At 37.3% G+C, this 18,617-nt stretch overlaps 2 protein-coding genes across 7 annotated transcripts in view; both read left to right on the plus strand.

The window, feature by feature from the left end:
* Positions 1-18,617, plus strand: part of LOC306998107 (uncharacterized protein) — a 514,861-nt gene that overhangs the window by 477,470 nt on the left and 18,774 nt on the right. The window lies entirely within an intron of this gene.
* sema4e (semaphorin 4e) lies at positions 2-16,917 on the plus strand. 6 transcript variants are annotated; one of them, XM_079611891.1, is made up of 16 exons: positions 2-174; positions 3,199-3,447; positions 8,004-8,322; positions 10,206-10,351; positions 10,490-10,552; positions 11,570-11,668; positions 11,769-11,868; positions 12,025-12,135; positions 13,237-13,388; positions 13,503-13,675; positions 13,775-13,919; positions 14,011-14,233; positions 14,583-14,698; positions 15,580-15,737; positions 15,960-16,012; positions 16,091-16,917. In XM_079611891.1, exons 3-16 carry the CDS (start codon positions 8,208-8,210, stop codon positions 16,714-16,716), a joined length of 2,280 nt encoding a protein of 759 aa, XP_079468017.1. In that variant the 5' UTR covers positions 2-174; positions 3,199-3,447; positions 8,004-8,207; the 3' UTR covers positions 16,717-16,917. The 6 variants fall into 6 exon arrangements, with proteins under 6 accessions (XP_079468017.1, XP_079468014.1, XP_079468016.1 ...); XM_079611888.1 differs by lacking the exon at positions 2-174 and adding an exon at positions 1,593-1,754; XM_079611890.1 differs by lacking the exon at positions 2-174 and adding an exon at positions 1,593-1,754 and having other exon boundaries at positions 3,202-3,447.

Genomic DNA, 18,617 nt, shown 5'->3' on the forward strand with positions numbered 1-18,617 from the left:
GAGGTGTGGCAAAAGTTAATTTTTGACCCTGGTTTCGAGTGCCTCAGAAGTGTAATGTTTTGAAATTTGAATGACGCTTTTTTTTTTGGACACATTTGCAGGAGAAACACTCTAGTTTTATGAGGCAGGTTTTTGCTAAAAAAAAATGGTAAAGGACGATTCGACCTTCTAGAAGTGAGTAGCCTATGTTTTGTAAGCGTTTAGGGATATTGTGAAATGGTTGCATTTGTGTTTCTGATTAACCAACTGTCATTATCGGTTTATGAACATGCATGGTGCTACTGTGACTTTGTATATCTGTTTTAATTTGATGTTAAAATCGTTTCTTGTTATTTATAACTGTGATATCTATGTATGGGAAATTAAAGGGAAGGTTTTATAGAATTCATCCACTGTTATAGTTTTACATTCGACTAACGTAACGTTAAGTTATGGGCTCTGGGCTGCGTGTTCTTTGTAGGGATGGCTGACGCGAAACAGTCGTTCCGAAGCTTTGCGAGATCCCGAAGCGCAGATGTTTCGAAACACTGATCCGAAGCGTGATTCAAAACACCCATGTCACGTGACTATGGCCAAACGAAGCCTCGAAGTGTTTCACAAGTGTTTCATCAGGTGTGATCCGCCGAATCAGCGTTTGATTGACACGGTCGGAAACAGACCACACGATCGCACATCTGTATAAAAGTGAAATCAACGCATATTGACCTCGTGGGTTTTTGTGAGAGGAGTTTGATTTTGAGATAGCGGATTTTTGGTGATATAGTGACATTTATAGTGCGATTTGTTTAGTTATATTTAGGCTTACATTTAAATTTACACAACACATTGACCTAGAGACACAGAGTATACATATAGTGACACATTAATAGATACATAGATATAAATATATAGACAGCTAGATTAATAGATAGATACATAGATCGATTAAAGATAGAAATGTCAACATCAGACCCATCAACATCATCAACATCAACACCAGTAGAAACACAGGACAGTTTATGGGAACTTTTTGATACTCGTATCCATCAAACCCAGATGATACACAATGCTACAGCTGATGCCACAGTGGAAGTGAAAAAATAAATAAATACATCAACAATGCGTATTTGCCCAGAACTCATGATCCACTAACTTACTGGAAAGAGAGAGCAGTAATCTTTCCTCATTTGTATGTCATGGCTAAAAAATATCTTTGCATTCCAGCAACAAGTGTCCCTTGTGAGAGGATTTTTTCAAAGGCTGGATAAATTATCTATAAAAAAAAAGAAGTAGGCTAAGTCCTTCCACAGCAGAGAAATTAATATTTTTGAATAAAAATATCTAAAAAAGTGAGACATTGTGGCTTGATTTATTTTATTAATATTCATTTTGCAGGACCAAAATAACATTATGCACAGTGAGGAGCCTATAGGTTACAAGATTCACATATTAGAAAAGTACAATAATAAAAAAACAACAACAATTTTAATGGCTCGTCAAGGTTGTTTCAGATCAACACCTGCAAGTGACCACTAGGTGTCACCGTGGAGACGGGTGTCGGATTGATTCGAAGCCTCGAAACAATATGAACCATTTGGTTCAACTGTTTCATTGCTTCACGAAGCCTCGATCTGCCCATCACTAGTTCTTTGTCCGCGGCATTATTTAATGCTAAACTAACGCCGATTAGAAGAACAGCTCATTGCCGCCATCTTGCCAATGAAAACGGTACTAACAGTTTTGACAAAAAGGAGGACTTCAGCATTCATTTAATGGTGAGGATAAACCTTTCGATGCATTGCCTACTAGAATTTCAAGAGCGTCTGGTTAAGCACGAGTAATGTTAAAAAACATTTGCAAAATAACTTGATCAAAAGTTGTTCCTGGGACAAATGTTTCTAATTGACTAGAGGACACTTAAACTACTATACATAGAAGTAAATGATAAAACACCTTAAACTCAGATTAATATCTCATTTCCATGTATTTATTTATTTATTTGGACTGTTATTTACGAAACCTGATCGCACAGTTAGGGTTTATGACTGACCACCAGGAGGCGTCGTTAACCAACTTTTACCTCATCATCATAACACACACGACGTTTTATTGCATGGATTCAACTAGTTGTAGTTGGATGCTAAACAAAGTAGATCTAACACGGAACATGCCGCTTCAATGTTCAAATGGGGATTGCAATATCAGTTGTTAAAAGGTTAACTAAATATTTGACCATTTACAAATATTTGAAATAAAAGACGATGAAACCACGTTGCAATATTAGTGTTGATTCGATTTGCAAAATGGAAACAACATTCAACAATGATTCAGCTTTGATGTTGATTCACCCGTGAGTAAACGTTGAAATGACTGCTGGATAATCGTGTAACGTTATCCCTTGTGTGTGTGTGTGTGTGTGTGTGTGTGTGTGTGTGTGTGTGTGTGTGTGTGTGTGTTGTAACATCCTGATTTAGCCAGTGAGCAAACATTACATGTGTGTTACAGGTTTTACTTGTGGGTACCAGATATCAAAATGTCCTCACAAATACAGTTAACCCCCCCTAAAAAAAAAAACAACGACGTGAGAGAACTAATAGAGTGGTCCTTGTTGTTTGAAATGCTTAATAAACAAATCACGTTTTGCTTTATGAATACCAGCCCTTAAACTTGACATCACCAGGTTACAGTATTGTTTAGCAGGTATAATGACCTCCATATTAAAATAATTTTGTCTGTGAGATGTTATAGTGAGATAATGATTAAAATATGTCATCTTAAAAAATCTGATCCAACGTACCGTGCCAGTAGAACAAGTTAATCTGGGTTGTGTCAAGTTTGTGAACATTCAAATTGAAACAATTTGTCATTATAAACATTAAAAACAGTTTGGATTAAAGCACAAGTTCCTATGATTCTAACAAAGGTGCTGAGGTGAGACCTTATGTCTTATTTTTTTTTTTCTTCAATGTGTTTTGAAACGGTTGTATATCTGAGAAAATCAAAACATTGGTTTCTCTTTTGTTTACTACAACAGCAAACTTGGTTTTCTTGAAAATCATATCTTGAAAGCACAATACAGCCTCTCCTACACAGTCCTCTTTTTTTTTAACACACACACACACACGCACACACACATACACACTCACGCTGACACTTGCAGTGACTTGTTGAGATTGAAGAGCTTCTAAAAGCATGTTTTTCTCTCTCCTTTCTCTCCAGCAGAAGAATGTCTTTGACTCCACACTGCAGGATCTGAGCAGTTTAATGCTCTTTCACACAGAGCAGCGGACACCATGAGCTCCATTCACTGCAGAGCCACGACTCGCAACACACTTTCTGCTGTCTTTGACACTTAGACCACTGTGATTTGTTTTCTATGGGAGGACTGGAGCAGTGTTTGTGTGTGTGAAGAGGAGCCACTCATGCGAGCACAGGAGAACTGAGAGACTAACAGAATTTGGTTGCATGGTGAGTTGATGCTGACACACATTTCTCAGCAATTGACACAAAACCTATTTTCAGAGGAACTGAGACCAAAACATGTAAGGGAAACATGTGTGAGGAACTATATAGGGCAGGCTCTAGCTTTATTTAAAGTGACAAAAAACACATGTTAACAGTTTTAGTTGTAGTTAACAACAATAATGTGAATAGTGAATAGCTCTGTACAGTACTTTAAAAAATGTGATGGTATTACCAACATGGTATTGTCCAAAAATGTTATATTTAAATGGAAATACTTGTGCAATTTGCCCGGTTTGTCTACATTCTGTTAATAAAGAATCTTTATGTAATTGTAAAGTAATTTAATATGCAGAATCAAATCAACTGCATTTATTGCCCAATTCCCCAAAACGTGTAAACACTGTGGGTCTGTCATGCTAACAAAGCATTGTAGCATTGTCTCTCTCAACCATTAGTGTGGGTTTTGGGGCGGGGTGACCTTTGTTTGTTTGAACAATGGCAGAGACGGGGAAATACTTGGGGAAACCTGTTTGAAACCTGCAGGGTTGATGTAATTATGTAGGCCAACCCAGAAGTTAGCATCACCTTGACGAAAAGTAAATGGGGTTTTTCTGCAACAGGTTGCATCGCTTCCGGTTCAGGTCTTTTGAATGTGCTTCGTTAAATATAGAGCCATTTTATTTAAGATTCCCTTCAAAAGAGCTACCAAAGATGAGCATGCATGACCACTGTCCATGCATATGCTGATTGATTCCTAAAAGTTTTTATTTTTTTTCTGTCTAACATTCGGATATTAAAGTGAATAATACGACGACAATAACTAACTAGTTAGCTGATTTTTCCATTGTCTTTCGGATTATTAAAACTTTATTTATAACACTAAAATCTACAAGTTAGAAAGTTTATTACACTAAAATATACAAGTTGGAAAGTTTGAGTTTGATAATTTGCAAGAGCGTAATTATAACCGTGTTAATTACTCGCCCTGATGTCGTTCCAAACTCGTAAGACTCTTCAAAGAATCTTCGGATCAGAATGAAGATCTTTTTGATGAAATCTGAGAGCTTTCTGTCCCTCCATTTCACAGCCACGCAACTACCACCTTTTGACTTCAAAAAGTTCATACAGAGACCGTAAAACTAATTCATATGAATTGAGTGCTTTAGTTAAAATTTTCTGACGTGACACGGTCACTTTAAATGATGAACAGGTTGAATTTAGGCTTTTATTCACATATAAACATTCATCAACTCACACATCAGTTGTGGTAAACAGAAGCTCAAGCATGTTCGCTTGACCAATGAGAACCAATGAGGTTCATTCTCGTGTTACGCATCACGTTTGAGCTTCAGCAAGAACCAATGAGGTTCATTCTCGTGTTACGCAGCACGTTTGAGCTTCTGGAGGAACCAATGAGGTTCATTCTCGTGTTACGCATCACGTTTGCGCTTCTGCAGGAACCAATGAGTTTCATTCTCGTGTTACGCATCACGTTTGAGCTTCTGGAGGAACCAATGAGGTTCATTCTCGTGTTACGCAGTGCGTTTGAGCTTCAGCAGGAACCAATGAGATTCATTCTCGTGCATGAAGCAGGTTCAGTTGAGCTTCCGCTTATGTTTACTGATCAATGTTTAAATGCAAATAAAAGCCTACTTTAAATCTGATCTAGTCTCTTCAAGAAATTAGGACTAATCTGCTCAATTCATATGGATTACTGTTTCGATCTCTTTATGAACTTTTTGAAGTTTCAAATTTGGTAGTTGCGTAGCTGTCAAAGGAGGGACAGAAAGCTCTCAAATTTCATCAAAAAGATCCTTATTTGTGTTCCGAAGATGAACGAAAATTTTACGGGTTTGGACCGACATGAGGGTGAGTAATTAATGACAGAATTTTCATTCTTGGGTGAACTAACCCTTTAATGTCCCCGACAACCCATTTAACGTCCCATTTAGACTTTTATGTCCTGAAGTAAATTTTGGTTCAGACTGATTTGCTGCTCAAGAAACATGTTTTAAACAGCTGTTAAACATCCTTAATGAATAGAAGTTGTTTCTTTTTTTAAAAATACTATACATACCCATAATGCCTCTCTGTTCCTCTTCATGATGATTTTTGATGTAAGAAGCGACACTGAGTCTGAAGCCTGTTTGGGGTCAGGTTCTGCTAACCTGCACACTTTCTGAAAATGTTAAGTAGCACTTCCTTATGTGGGTGTTTTTAGACACAAAAAAAGGATTAATTTAAGGGATTAAATAATGTTTGACTCATGCTTTATCTAAAATTCCCCAAAAGGTGTAATTTCGGGCTTGTGGTCTGTTAGGCGGTGGTAACTATGATAAGCCTTTATTAGAACCTAGTAGGGTAGGAAGGAAGTCCCCACAATGATTTAGAAGTAAGCATGTGTTTACATGTACATGTTGTGGTGAAATATGAGTGCTATCTGATCAGATCTGCATGCTACAGCTCATCACCTATGAAATGCCATAACAATGCTCGCAGTCAGCGATGTTGTAAACATAACCAGATAGTAAAATGCACCAATGAGCACTTGTGTTTCCAGATGTTGGATGCTGTGTTTTGAGGGTGCATTCATATGTGCAGGCATTTCCCCATGGTTTCACAGACAAGGCTTAAGCCTACTAGCCTTGTCCCAGACTAAAATAGATGTTTAAGCTGTCGTAACGAGAAAGCAACTTGCACTGAGATATCTTCAAATATACCAGTACCAATGTTTTGACTCAAGATGTACACCAGTGATGTTTTTTTTTTGTGTTTTTTTTCAAAGGCACGTTTATAAAAGCTACTTAAATGCCCTAATTGATCTAAGAACTAATCCTGTCTTAGGCCCCGTTTACACATACATGGTTATTTTGAAAAACGGTGACATTCGCCCTTCGTTTACACGCAAAACGGAGAATTCTCCTGTGAATTCTCCTCTCCTCCTTCTTTCTAAAAACTCGAGTGGAGATTTCTGGAAAACTTGTTTGCACCTTTGCATGTAAACTGAGAAAAACTGAGTTTTAGGCAGCCGAGCCGACGTCACAGTATGTGACTATTTTCGGGATTCTGATTTGCTAACGTGGGCTTGAGCTTCTCGTTACACTGCCACCTACAGGTTTAGCATGCTCTTAGACGGCATATACACGGGTTCGTGTAACAAACACTTTTCTGAAAACTGTCAGGTGTGCACAATGTTATTTTTGAAAACGGAGAGGGGTGAAATGTCCATAAATAGCCGTCCTCTTGTAAATGACGAAACCGGGCCTTTGTGGTGTTGGTTTCATTAGGACAGGATATGGTTTGGGTGACAGACAGTGCTGGTTGAAACGCAAAACTTGTCACGCATTTACATTTTCCTAGAAAATGAATACATTTTACAAATATTTACAAAGAAACGTCAAGTAACACGTGTCGTGGAAATTCTTAATACGAATACAACCTACTTAATCTGACTTCTTCACCACGGACCATTTAAACAACTTGCAGTTGTTAAAATAATAACTACAGTATCTCGGGGTAATTCCCTGAATACTTGCAATACAATACAATACTTCCCTGAAGTAGGTGACGGCGTACCGTCAAGAAGCTACTATCACTACCTCAATCACACATAGATGTTCTGTTGTCTTTTGAGCGTAGAATCTTTAGTGCTACTATCACTACCTCAATCACACATAGATGTTCTGTTGTTGTCTTTTGAGCATATTATCTATTTCTCAGCTGCGCAGCATATACCTGACAAGACTCCCAAGTTGCTCTTTGTAGAAATGAAGTTTTATTCACGGCCTGGTGTTTATATTTGTTCTGGTGATTGGTTTGTAATGATCTAAGCTAATCATATGACTGTTAGTTCTACTGTGTTAAGCACTTTTTGGTTTAAGTATATGGCCTTTGACCTAAGCATCCTTAGTCTGCATTTCTCTGTACATTTAATGTTGAAAATACACATTACATAAAATATTTCTATCACACACGTAATGTGAAATTCTAAAGTAGAAAGATGCAGTTTGAAGTACTATTTTCTTGTAAAACCCCAATATACTTTGAAATATACAGTTTTTTTTTTTAACTACCTAACAAAGGTTACAAAATGGTTTCTGTTTTTTTATTCTTCCTGTTTCTTCATATGTCTGTTAAGTAACACCAGCTTTATGACAATTAACATGTCTTGAGATTTTTTAATGACTGGTTTGCCTTGACCAAGACTTTTGAACTTTTCAGATGCATTCGTGAGCGTGTCACTTATGCAGCTAGATTAGGTTTTGGGGTTTCTAAGACATATATCAGGATGTGGTGGGGTTTTTTTGGTGAGCTGTTCTGGCTTTGTGTCGTTCTGTAGCACGAAAAGCAGAACCGTGTGTCTCTGTCATAGTCTTAGAGCAAAAGCTTTTATCCTCCTCATTACCATTACTATAGCAGTGACAGAAATACTGCTGCCAGCACCCCTGCCTGTTAACTCTCTCTCTCTCTCTCTCTCTCTCTCTCTCTCTCTCTCTCTCTCTCTCTCTCTCTCTCTCTCTCTCTCTCTCTCTCTCTCTCTCTCTCTCTCTCTCTCTCAGATGGCCTCACAGCGTTCTTTGCTGCTTCTCTGAAGATCCTTCTTTGCAGCTAAAGTCATATATCTCAGTATGGAAGAGCTCTGGACTGAAGCAGGGGAGAAGACAAGGATGAGAAAACTCTGACAGACAGACGACAGAGGAATCTAGCATTTGCACAGGTTTAGACCAAAATCACAGACTTTTTTTTTTTTACTGGAACGCTGAATGATGTTTCTGCCGGCTGTTCTGTGCGTTTTCTACGTCTGGAGTCCAGCAACGCTGATCGGTGGACAGGGACCGACATCGAATATCATACCTCGGAAAACAGTGCCAATTAATAGTAAGTGTAATTTATGACAATAATGTCTAGACATCAAAATACCATGTACTTTGATGTAAGGTAGTCTCAGAAAATATTTGTGCATCTAAAATCTTTGAATTATGTGCATTAGACACAAAATATCAAATCAAAAGGTAACATCTGCAAGCAAATTATGTTAAAGCCATTGTATGCCATGGTGCTTGGTGTTCATATTAATATATATAGAGACTCTTAAAGGTAGGGAGCTTTAAAGAATATTATGCTATTACCACCATATTAGTGTCCACATTTTTTTCCAGTATATATTTTCATGGTAAACGATGGGTTTATAAATTGAAAGTTAGCGTATCTCTAAACATTATTTTGATTTATTTATTTATTAAAAACTTGTAATTATTAGTCGTCAGATTTATTTATATAGCGCTTTATACAACATACTTTTCAAAGCCGCTTCACATTAATAAACAAAAAAATTACAGTTAATGTTGTAAAATGTATAAATTAATAAATTAATTCAATTACAGCTGTAAAGCTCTACTGAAGATAATAGTGTAATTATTCAGCTCAAATCAATTCAATTAAATTACAGTGTTGATGTTGCAGGGTTAGTGGCATTATCCAGCTTAATTCAGTTAAAGTTGTGTTCTCTTTGGATAGTGTCAGTGCAGTAAAATGTAGTTACAATAATACAGTCAATATTCTGATCATATTTGTAAAAAAAATTGCGCAAGCACATTTGACCAATTTTAAACCACATCAATCTTAATAATTACTTATGATTTTGTATATAATCATTTACAAGTGATATATAATTTTTAACGAGGGCTGTAAGTTCAGATGTGCATAATAATTAAGCAGATTTTAAAATAATTTTCTTTTACAGGTAAAATGGGCCAAAAAAAGAGATTTAACTTGCAATGAAGAGTCTGAAGTTATTAAATGCCAATGAGAGGGATGCAGTACTATAGAAACTGTTAAATGAAGGTGTGACCTTCGGTCAAGCATTGCTCATTGTTGCAGCAGGGTCGCCAAAAACAGGTTTAGAAGAAAAGACGCATGTTAACTGCAAAAGAGTTTCTGGTGGTTTCACACTTAATTCTTCACCTTAATTCTCAGTCTCCAGGCCACCATTTTTCAGAACTGCAATCTACCTGGAGTCTCCAGAAGTACAAGGTGTCAGGTTTTCATGACTTTGCTAAGGCAAGGAATCCTGAAACATGACCCCCACTTGATAAAAATCAAAAGTGTTGTGAAATAGTTTTATGGACAGATAGGTTAACTCATGAGGTACCAGCACCAGTTCAGGTCAGACAACAGTGGCAATGGCCAAGAAGTCATGGTGTGAGCTGCTACTAACAATGAGCAAGACGGACCTAGATACATTCTCCTAACAGTGGTGCAAGAGGAAGTGGTTCTGGTCCATCAAGAGTCACTCTCCATCTATCTGTCTCTAAAGCCATCCAGTCTTCATGTATTTCACAACTCTTCAGCTAGTGATTTTAATTAAGTGTGGGTCATGTTTCAGGATTCTTTACCTTAGCAAAGTCCCTGAGAACCTGATACCTTGTGCTTCTACAGACTCAAAGTATGTTGCAGTTGTAGAAAATGGTGGCACTTGAGACTAACTTCCTGATGGTTATTCTTAGTCTTTTACAGTTAATATATTTTCTTCACAACCTGTTTTTTTGTGACCCTGCTGCACCAATGAACATTTCTTGTCCAATGGTCACATCTTAATTTGGCAATTTCCATAGTATCTCATCCTTCTCATTTGGCATTTAATCATTTCTGACTCTTCAGTGTGAGTTAAATCTCTGTCTCTAGTTGTTCTGTGTGACTTTTCCATTTTTGGCAAACGTTTGCAACTCCTACCCTTGACTGTGGCCTTCATTTGTTGCTAGGTAATGGAGGACGTTTGTTTCGCGAGGAGGGTTTTTGGAACTACACCACTATGCTTCTGCGGGAAGACCTCAACATGCTCATCCTGGGTGCCAGGGAAGCCATTTTTGCCCTCGATCTAGATGACATTACAGTCAAGAAGGCCATGGTGAGGTCTTAAATGCATAGTTACAAAAGCTTCTTATGCTGTGATAAAGTTGTTCACCAAGTCATTAAATATCATTCTGCAGTGATTTTTTGTTTGTAGTATACAGGGATGATGATAAGTTGTGTTGTTTCTCCTCAGGTGCATTGGCCAGTCACAAAACAGCAGCAAATGGAATGTTCCAATAAAGGAAAAGATGCTACGGTGAGTTTTCACATTTGAAATTCAATAAAACAGGTGCATTTTGGACTCACATATTGATATATATGTATATATATATATATATATATATATATATATATATATATATATTGATATATATGTGTGTAAAAAAATTTGGACAAATAATACCTTGCACCAGCTTTTTTATTGTGTCTTATTATCTGTCTTGCAGCAAGCAAGCAACTTTATTTATATAGCACATTTTTAAACAACAGACGTTGCCCCAAAGTGCTTTACAAAAAATAAAAACATTAAAATCATAGAACAAAACAAACATAACATATTTTGAAAAGCTAAAGAAAATAAATAAGTTTTTAAAATAAGACTTAAAAGTTGCAATCGATGGAGCTGACCTCACGTGGAATGGGAGACTATTCCAGAGTTTGGGACCTACCACAGAAAAAGCACAATCTCCTTTTGATTTTAAATTACAACGAGGGACCTTTAAAACCCGTTGATTAGAGGACCTAAGAACTCTAGAAGGAGATATGCAGATATGTACACTTTGATCACCTGAAGTGAATTCATTTATTGTGAATGCAGAGTATTCAGTTTATTAAAGTTTTAAGACATTCTTTGTCTGATAAAATGTTTAAAATTTACTTAAATTATATTTTCAAAATATAATTTATGGAATGATCTTTATTTTTTTTATAAATACGAAATGTGTCATTGCATAGATGCTGCATTTTATATTTTATGCAAATATCAAGGTAACAAGATGTTTTAAGACTGTCTAACCAAAGCAACATGCAAGAAAGTACAACCTGCATGTATTGATAATTCCAGCAGATATCGATCGACAGATATAAATCAAGTACTAAGTAAAAGCCAAAAACACCCACGTGAACGTATATATTCTGAGAACACACAGGAAAGGGAAGCGTTTGGTTCTGTTTGGTGAGACATTGTGGTCAGAATTGAGAGTTGGTCTTTACTTACACAAAGATCACATCGTTTATTTGTTTCCCATGGTCACATTGTTTGTTTTTTCTTTAGAATGACTGCAAAAACTATATCCGAATTCTTCATAAAAATAAAGATGGCAGTATGTATGTTTGTGGAACCAAAGCATTCAACCCATCCTGTGACACTATGGTGAGTCTCATCTATTGTATTCAGTGTTAGAGACTACAAACAAAGAATGTGCAGTATACAGTTTTATGTGTGTGTGTTGTTTTGTGTGTGTTATGCTTAGTCCTATGCAAATGGTCAGCTAAACTTAGAGAACAAGCAAGAAGATGGGAAGGGGAAATGTCCATTTGATCCTTTTCAACGATACACGTCTGAGATGGTTGGTACGTACTGACTGTTTATTCATAATTTTGCCAGTTAAAAACATATTAAGCACAATTGACAGTTCTACTGACACGATCATTTGGACTCATATGCAACTATCAACAAGTGTTAATAGTTTTCACATCATCTTTTTCTTGTTTTTTTGTCTCTTGCAGATGGAGCGCTATACACCGCCACTTCAATGAACTTCCGGGGCTCAGAGCCAGTTATGATGCGCAGCACAGACGAAATCATACGGACAGAGTTTGCAAGCACCTGGCTCAATGGTGAGATAATGGGGATGTCTAAACAAACCTTTAACCGCAGTGTGCTAAAGACAGTTAGAACACATTAGGAAACTCATTGCAATACCTTGCAACACCCTGGCAAACACCACTTGCATTCATATTTGTTCATGTGGGTTTTTCAGCCAAAAGACTATAATGATTTTTTGGGGCTATTTTTATTAGCCAAAGAGTGTTAATAAGCTTGGATATTGTTATTTGTTAGCATGCCCATTCATTTTAATTGCAGAAAGTACACATCCTTTGCTTCATGGGCATTCATTCCCTGAAATATTTTTGAGCCAATTCATAGTTTTCAATCACGGAGAACTGGAGTGCAAAACATCCATAGAACTGCAGCATAGGTCTGTAAATTTTTCCATCTGTTTCAAGACATGAATATTTAGATCACCTCTTAAGAGAAGAAAATCAAAGATATGTGAACAAACTGCAAATTTCGGGCACTTACAATCAATTTACAGAACCTGTTGCAGTATTTCAATCAGTATAAACAGCGGAACCTTCAAAAACACGTCATGTGAAAAACACTTAACACTAAGGCATGTTTATAAAAGCTACTTACGTATGAAATGTCCTGATTGAACTAAGGCCTAAACCAGGCTTAATCTAAACCCTGTCTGTGAAACCAGGCCTTAAAGTGGCTAATGTAGTAAGACTGTGATATTATTAGATCAAATTGATTATGCATACTATATAAAAGCAAGCAAGAACATAAGCCGAGTATATGAGTGCAGTGTAAATGCTTAACATGAAACTTTATGCATTGCGTTCAAATTCTGGGTTCAGCTGCTTGTGCAAAAATCTAACCAGCCAATCATGTGACAGCAACCCAATGTATAAAAGTATGTAGACCTGGTTAGTGGTTTAGTTGTCGTTAAAAATAAGCATAAACTAAGGTGTCTTTTACTGTAGAGTGATTTTTGATGCCAGACAGGGTAGTTTAAATGTGTCTGCTGATCACAGTCATTTAAAGAAAGTGGTGTGAAAACGCAAAAAAAAAAAAAACAATTCTGTGGTAAAAACACATTAAAGCTGACAAGAAGGTCATAGTAACTGAAATATGTTATTTATTTGCCATTTAAGAACCAAATTTTGTCCACATGGCCCACATCCCGGAGGGAGAACCGAACCCAGAGGGGGACGACGACAAGATCTATATGTTCTTCAGTGAGACCGCAGTGGAATATGATTCATACACCAAGGTGGACGTCTCTCGGGTGGCTCGTGTCTGCAAGGTAAACTCCCTTGGAGTCATTTTTATGATTAACCCATATTAAGAAACATTGCAGCATTTCCTGTCTATACCATATATGACATCTATGCAAAATTATATCATTTTTTCCACGCAGGGAGACTTGGGTGGGCAGAGAACGTTGCAAAAGAAGTGGACATCATTTCTAAAAGCGAGGCTTGACTGTCCTGTTCTAAACATCAACCTGCCTCTTCTGGTCCAGGACATGTTCCACTTGTGCCAAGATGACTGGACCACCTGTGTCTTTTATGGTGTTTTTACTCTACAATTGTAAGAGCTCTTTGATTTTGTTGTCAATTACTTGCACCCTCAAACCAAACTTTTGATGCTTCAAACCATTGAAACTGATGTGTCGTGTCTGATCGACAGAGACTCTGCAGTATGTGCATACAAAATTGAAGACATCAAGGCGGTGTTCTCAAAGAGCAAGTTTAAGGCGCCTTTTCCCGTCGAGACGTCGTTCGTGAAGTGGGCGTTGTACTCGTCCGAACTACCTGACCCTCGACCTGGAGCAGTGAGTCTTCTGTTCAATAATTATGTTCGGCACTCGTTCAATAATACTGGATACCAAAGTTCAGTAACTTTCTCTTTGTTTCTCACTAAAGTGCATTGATAATCATGCCAGAGAAAAGGGCTTCGCCAAAAGCCTGGATCTGCCGGACAAAACGTTGCAGTTCATTAAAGAAAAGCCTCTGTTGGACCAGGCCGTCTCGCCCATTGGAAAGCGAGCCCTGCTGGTGAAGAGAGGCACTGCTTTCACCAGAATTGTGGTGGCCACAGCGACTGCCTTGAAAGGGAGCAAGCATCACATCATGCTCATTGGCACAAGTAAAGATGCCTTTATGTTAATCTATAGTTTTTTTTTAAATTAGTAAACCCTCAAAAGAAATTTAAATATATGAAAATATTATACAAAATGTGTTTAATATTCAGAAAAATTTATGCACAAATGTTTTCTTTATGCACAATTATTCTTAATTAATCATTTCTTTTTTTGTGATGTTCACCCAATGATTTTTCTATCTACACCATTACTAATACAGATAATATGATACAATTTAATTTAATATAATTGAATAATTTCAAGCCGTTTAATGGCATCTTCAGCTGTGTAAGTGTGTTTAACTGAGATTATTGTCTTGTCTTCCGCGTTGTGTTCTGTTCTGTTATGTATCAGAGAACGGTTCAGTGCTGAAAGCTGTGAATTATGAGGGAGAAACGGTTATTATGGAAGAGATTCAGGTATTTGAGCCCTCGGAGCCCGTCAAGATACTGCGACTTTCCAACACCACGGTAAAAAGCAGATCGATGTGTTTATTTCTCACTTAGCAACATCATGAGCTGTGTTTATTTCTCACTTAGCAACATCATGAGCTGTGTTTATTACTCGCTTAGCAACATCATGAGCTGTGTTTGTCGTGCAATATTATACTCTCTCTGTTTCTGTCAGCAGAGCTCATTTTAATCCTGTAACTTATTTGGTAAAACAACAAAGCCAAAGTCATGGGTTGAATGGCATTTAAGTCAAATCTTAAATACAGTTAACAATTAGTTTCTGTATACACTAATGTTAAAAAGTTTAAGGTCTATAAAATATTTTTTTGGAAAGAGGTCACTAATGTTCACCAAGGCTGTATTCTTTTTATTAGAAATACAGTAAAATATATAATATTTTATATATAATAATATTATATAACATAAATATTATTAAATATTACTACAAACAAAAATAACTGTTTTCTATTTGAATATATTGTAAAATGTAAATTATTTATGTGATGCAAAGCTGAATTTTCAGCATCATTACTCCAGTCTTCAGTGTCACATGATAACTCAAATAACATTTTTTTATTATTATCAATGTTGAAACCAGTGGTGCTTCATATTTTTCTGAAAACTGTGATACATTATTTGATGAACAGAACATTCAAAATAACAATTAACAAAATAAAACAAAATAACAATATCAATTTAATGCATCCTTGTTGAATAAAAGTTACTTTCTTTAAAAATATATATTACTGACCTTAAACTTTTAAATGGTGCTGTGTTGGCCATGTGTTGGCCAATGATTATTTGGGGTTATGTATGTTCAGCTGGGACAAATCCAAATAACTGTAATCTCTATTATTGTCTATAGAGATGTTAAGTTATGTGTGATGTCACCCCAACAGCTGTACGTGGGTTCGGAGGTGGGCGTGGTGCAGCTGTCCATCAGTGAATGTGGGCGGTACCACACGTGTCTGGACTGCGTTCTGGCCAGGGATCCGTACTGTGGCTGGGCCCTCAACACCGGCCACTGCTCTACCATAGACAGCACACACACAAACAGGTCAAAAGACAAATATAATATGATATATGCATTATGGTGATGGAAATCTTACAGGAAAATGTTTAATTGTCAGAAAAATGTATGCCAAAATTGGTTCTTTATGCAAAATGTATGTATATATTTTTAAGTGTTAATTTCGCACACAATTGTCTACTCTACTACACCATTACAAATATTAATATTTGCATATTACTGATTGCTGTAATATTTTTTCTTCCACAGCACCGTGATTCAGAGTTTGAGTGATGGTGACGCGAGTCGATGTCCACCAATAGGTAATTGTAATACAGTATATCCCAAAATCTTTATATTGTATGTTTTGGTAGAATCTACATCTAGACCTTGTATTACAGGTGGCAGTAAGCCCGTCAACATCTCGTTTTTCCATGGCAATGCCGTGAAGCTGTGGTGCCAGCCTTATTCCAACCTGGCAAAGGTCCACTGGCAGCTGAACGGACATCCGATCAGAGCGTCAAACACCTTCCAGATCCTCTCGGACAGCCTAATGATCTTCAACGCCTCTGCAGAAGCCAGCGGCCACTACACCTGCAGTTCTGTCGAGGGGAAATATGAGGCCACGCACGTGGCATATGATCTAAAAATGTGGTCAGGATCTGGGACTACAGCATCCCTTAGAGACGTTCAGGAAAAAGAGAACACCCTGGTGGCTATGGTGGTGATATTGTCTTTAATTCTAGCTATGCTAGTCTTTTGGAACATGTACAAAGGGCATTTACCTTTGCCGTGTTGCCACAGTAGAGTAAAGGACACGACGAACAGGTGCGGAGACGAGAGGTTCTCCGCAAACCAGGCTCAACAACATAAAGTAGCATCATCAACAGTGAACATGAACAGCAACAACACCTATGCAAACATCCAGAGGTTTTCCATCTCTAGAGAAACAGACAGACTCACAACCACGGTTGGTTCCTCAGGTCAGATTTCATTGAGACCTATAGATGATGAATCAGAGATCTGATATTGTTTTTATGCAAGGACTTGCTAATGCGGCTAATGTGGTAGTTCATCATTTAAATGCAGACCAAGCCCAAGAGTGCTGGTTCCTCTTTTGCACCTGCTAACTCTTGACTAAACTGCTTTTTTGACCCACTTTTGTGTCCTTGATGAATTGACTTTCATTCTAAATGCCATCGTTCAACCACCATATGCCAAATGGACACTGAACCAGACTTTTTACCATAAAGCCTGTCCACATTGCAGCTTATACTGCCAAAGTCCCTTCAAAGTCAAATCACTTGGTGGCCATATTTGTAACGCCACTAGGCAGCTATTTCAATCATGCCAAACCAGCTTTAGTGTATGTCAAACTGCTTGGCAATATTTCAAATCATATTTGTTGAGCTGCCTCATGAATGTTGTTGCTTGCGTTTAAAATAGCATTTAAAAAGCGGATAGTTTTTGTTTTAATAGCTTAAAAGTATTACGTTTTTTTTTTTCGTCGAGAGAAATCGCGCCAATCATTGATGCTCATGGCTTGCGTCATGTAAGAGGATTTACAAGTTGAGCCAAGTATCTTACAAGCACCTCCCGAGCTCCTGAACACATTGAAAACATGTGTGGAGTCGGTTTATAGGCTCTCCCCTATTCCCAAATCATATACAAGTACATCACATAGGCTACTAGCAGCCATACAGCATGCACATATACTCATACATACAAATACACTCTCTAGGGGTTTTTGTTGAACCGAATGGCCCTGATGTTTCCTCACTATACACCAAATTATTTGCACAGCCGACTTTTTTCATCTGAAACTGATCTTGAGATACGTGATAGGAAATAAGTGTGCAAGACTGACCTTAAAGCACACTAAATCCATCTCTAATACTGCTTCAGAACGGTATTTAAAGATAAGTGTTTCCCATCATTTTCAAGAACTCGTGCCCTAAAAATTGTGAGGAATTTACATATAACATTTCATTCTCTACAGAACACTTACAGGAAATATGTCATTGTAGTAGACAAGTCATCAAGTGCAAAGACCACAAGTGTGGGTATTTGGACAGGCCCATTATAATACTTTTGAAACCACCCACTTAGAGAGGAAATTATCATCTAATTGTGTACCTACACAAGCGACCAACCACATGTGTGGTTTATAAAATAGATTATACCACAATATGAAAAATAGAGGAGTATCCACAAACAGTTCCTTAGAAATCAGTAAAACCATGTGAAGAGTTAGGGGTCGTTCACACAGAACGCATTTTGCATTACACTGCACTTTTTTTTCTTTCTGTTAACATGCACTAGAAGGATGTCTTTGAACGTAACGCTAACATCTTTTGCTGCATCTTGCACATGACAAATGCAGCGCTCAATTTAAAAGAAAACACATTCCGTGTGAATGACCTCTCAGTGATAATAAGAATTGCGTCCTGTCTAAAATGAATAAATACTGATTATTTCACAGGCATAAAGGGCCATTCACACAGAACGCATTTTTGCAAGGGCAGTGCAGTGGAATAAATAAATGTAAAAAATGCAAGCGCAATGGTCAAACACGTCAGTCTAGCACAAGTTTAAATAGAAAACCAATAGAAAAGGAGTGCAGTGGAATAAAAAGTATTTTGTGTGAACGGCCACTAACAAGGCCAAAAATATGTACTTAACTTGCTAGTAAGTCCCGCAAACAAACTGAATCAAATCCAGTGATTACCGTAGTTCTCCCTCAGAAGTGATCATTTATAAACTCAGAATCTTGTAAACATGATTTTTTCGGCTGAAGTCTGAGGCAAGAGACTATTTTGATTCTATTTCAGGACAATTGTATTGGTTGTTTTACTTGTTTTAGGGACACCCTTCGGCGGTAAAAAAAAATGTCTTGTTAAAACCCGCTGAGTGTGTTGCAACAAACTT

The sequence above is a fragment of the Phoxinus phoxinus genome, assembly GCF_949152265.1.
Source record: "Phoxinus phoxinus genome assembly, chromosome: 5".
Classification (NCBI taxonomy): Eukaryota; Metazoa; Chordata; class Actinopteri; order Cypriniformes; family Leuciscidae; genus Phoxinus; species Phoxinus phoxinus.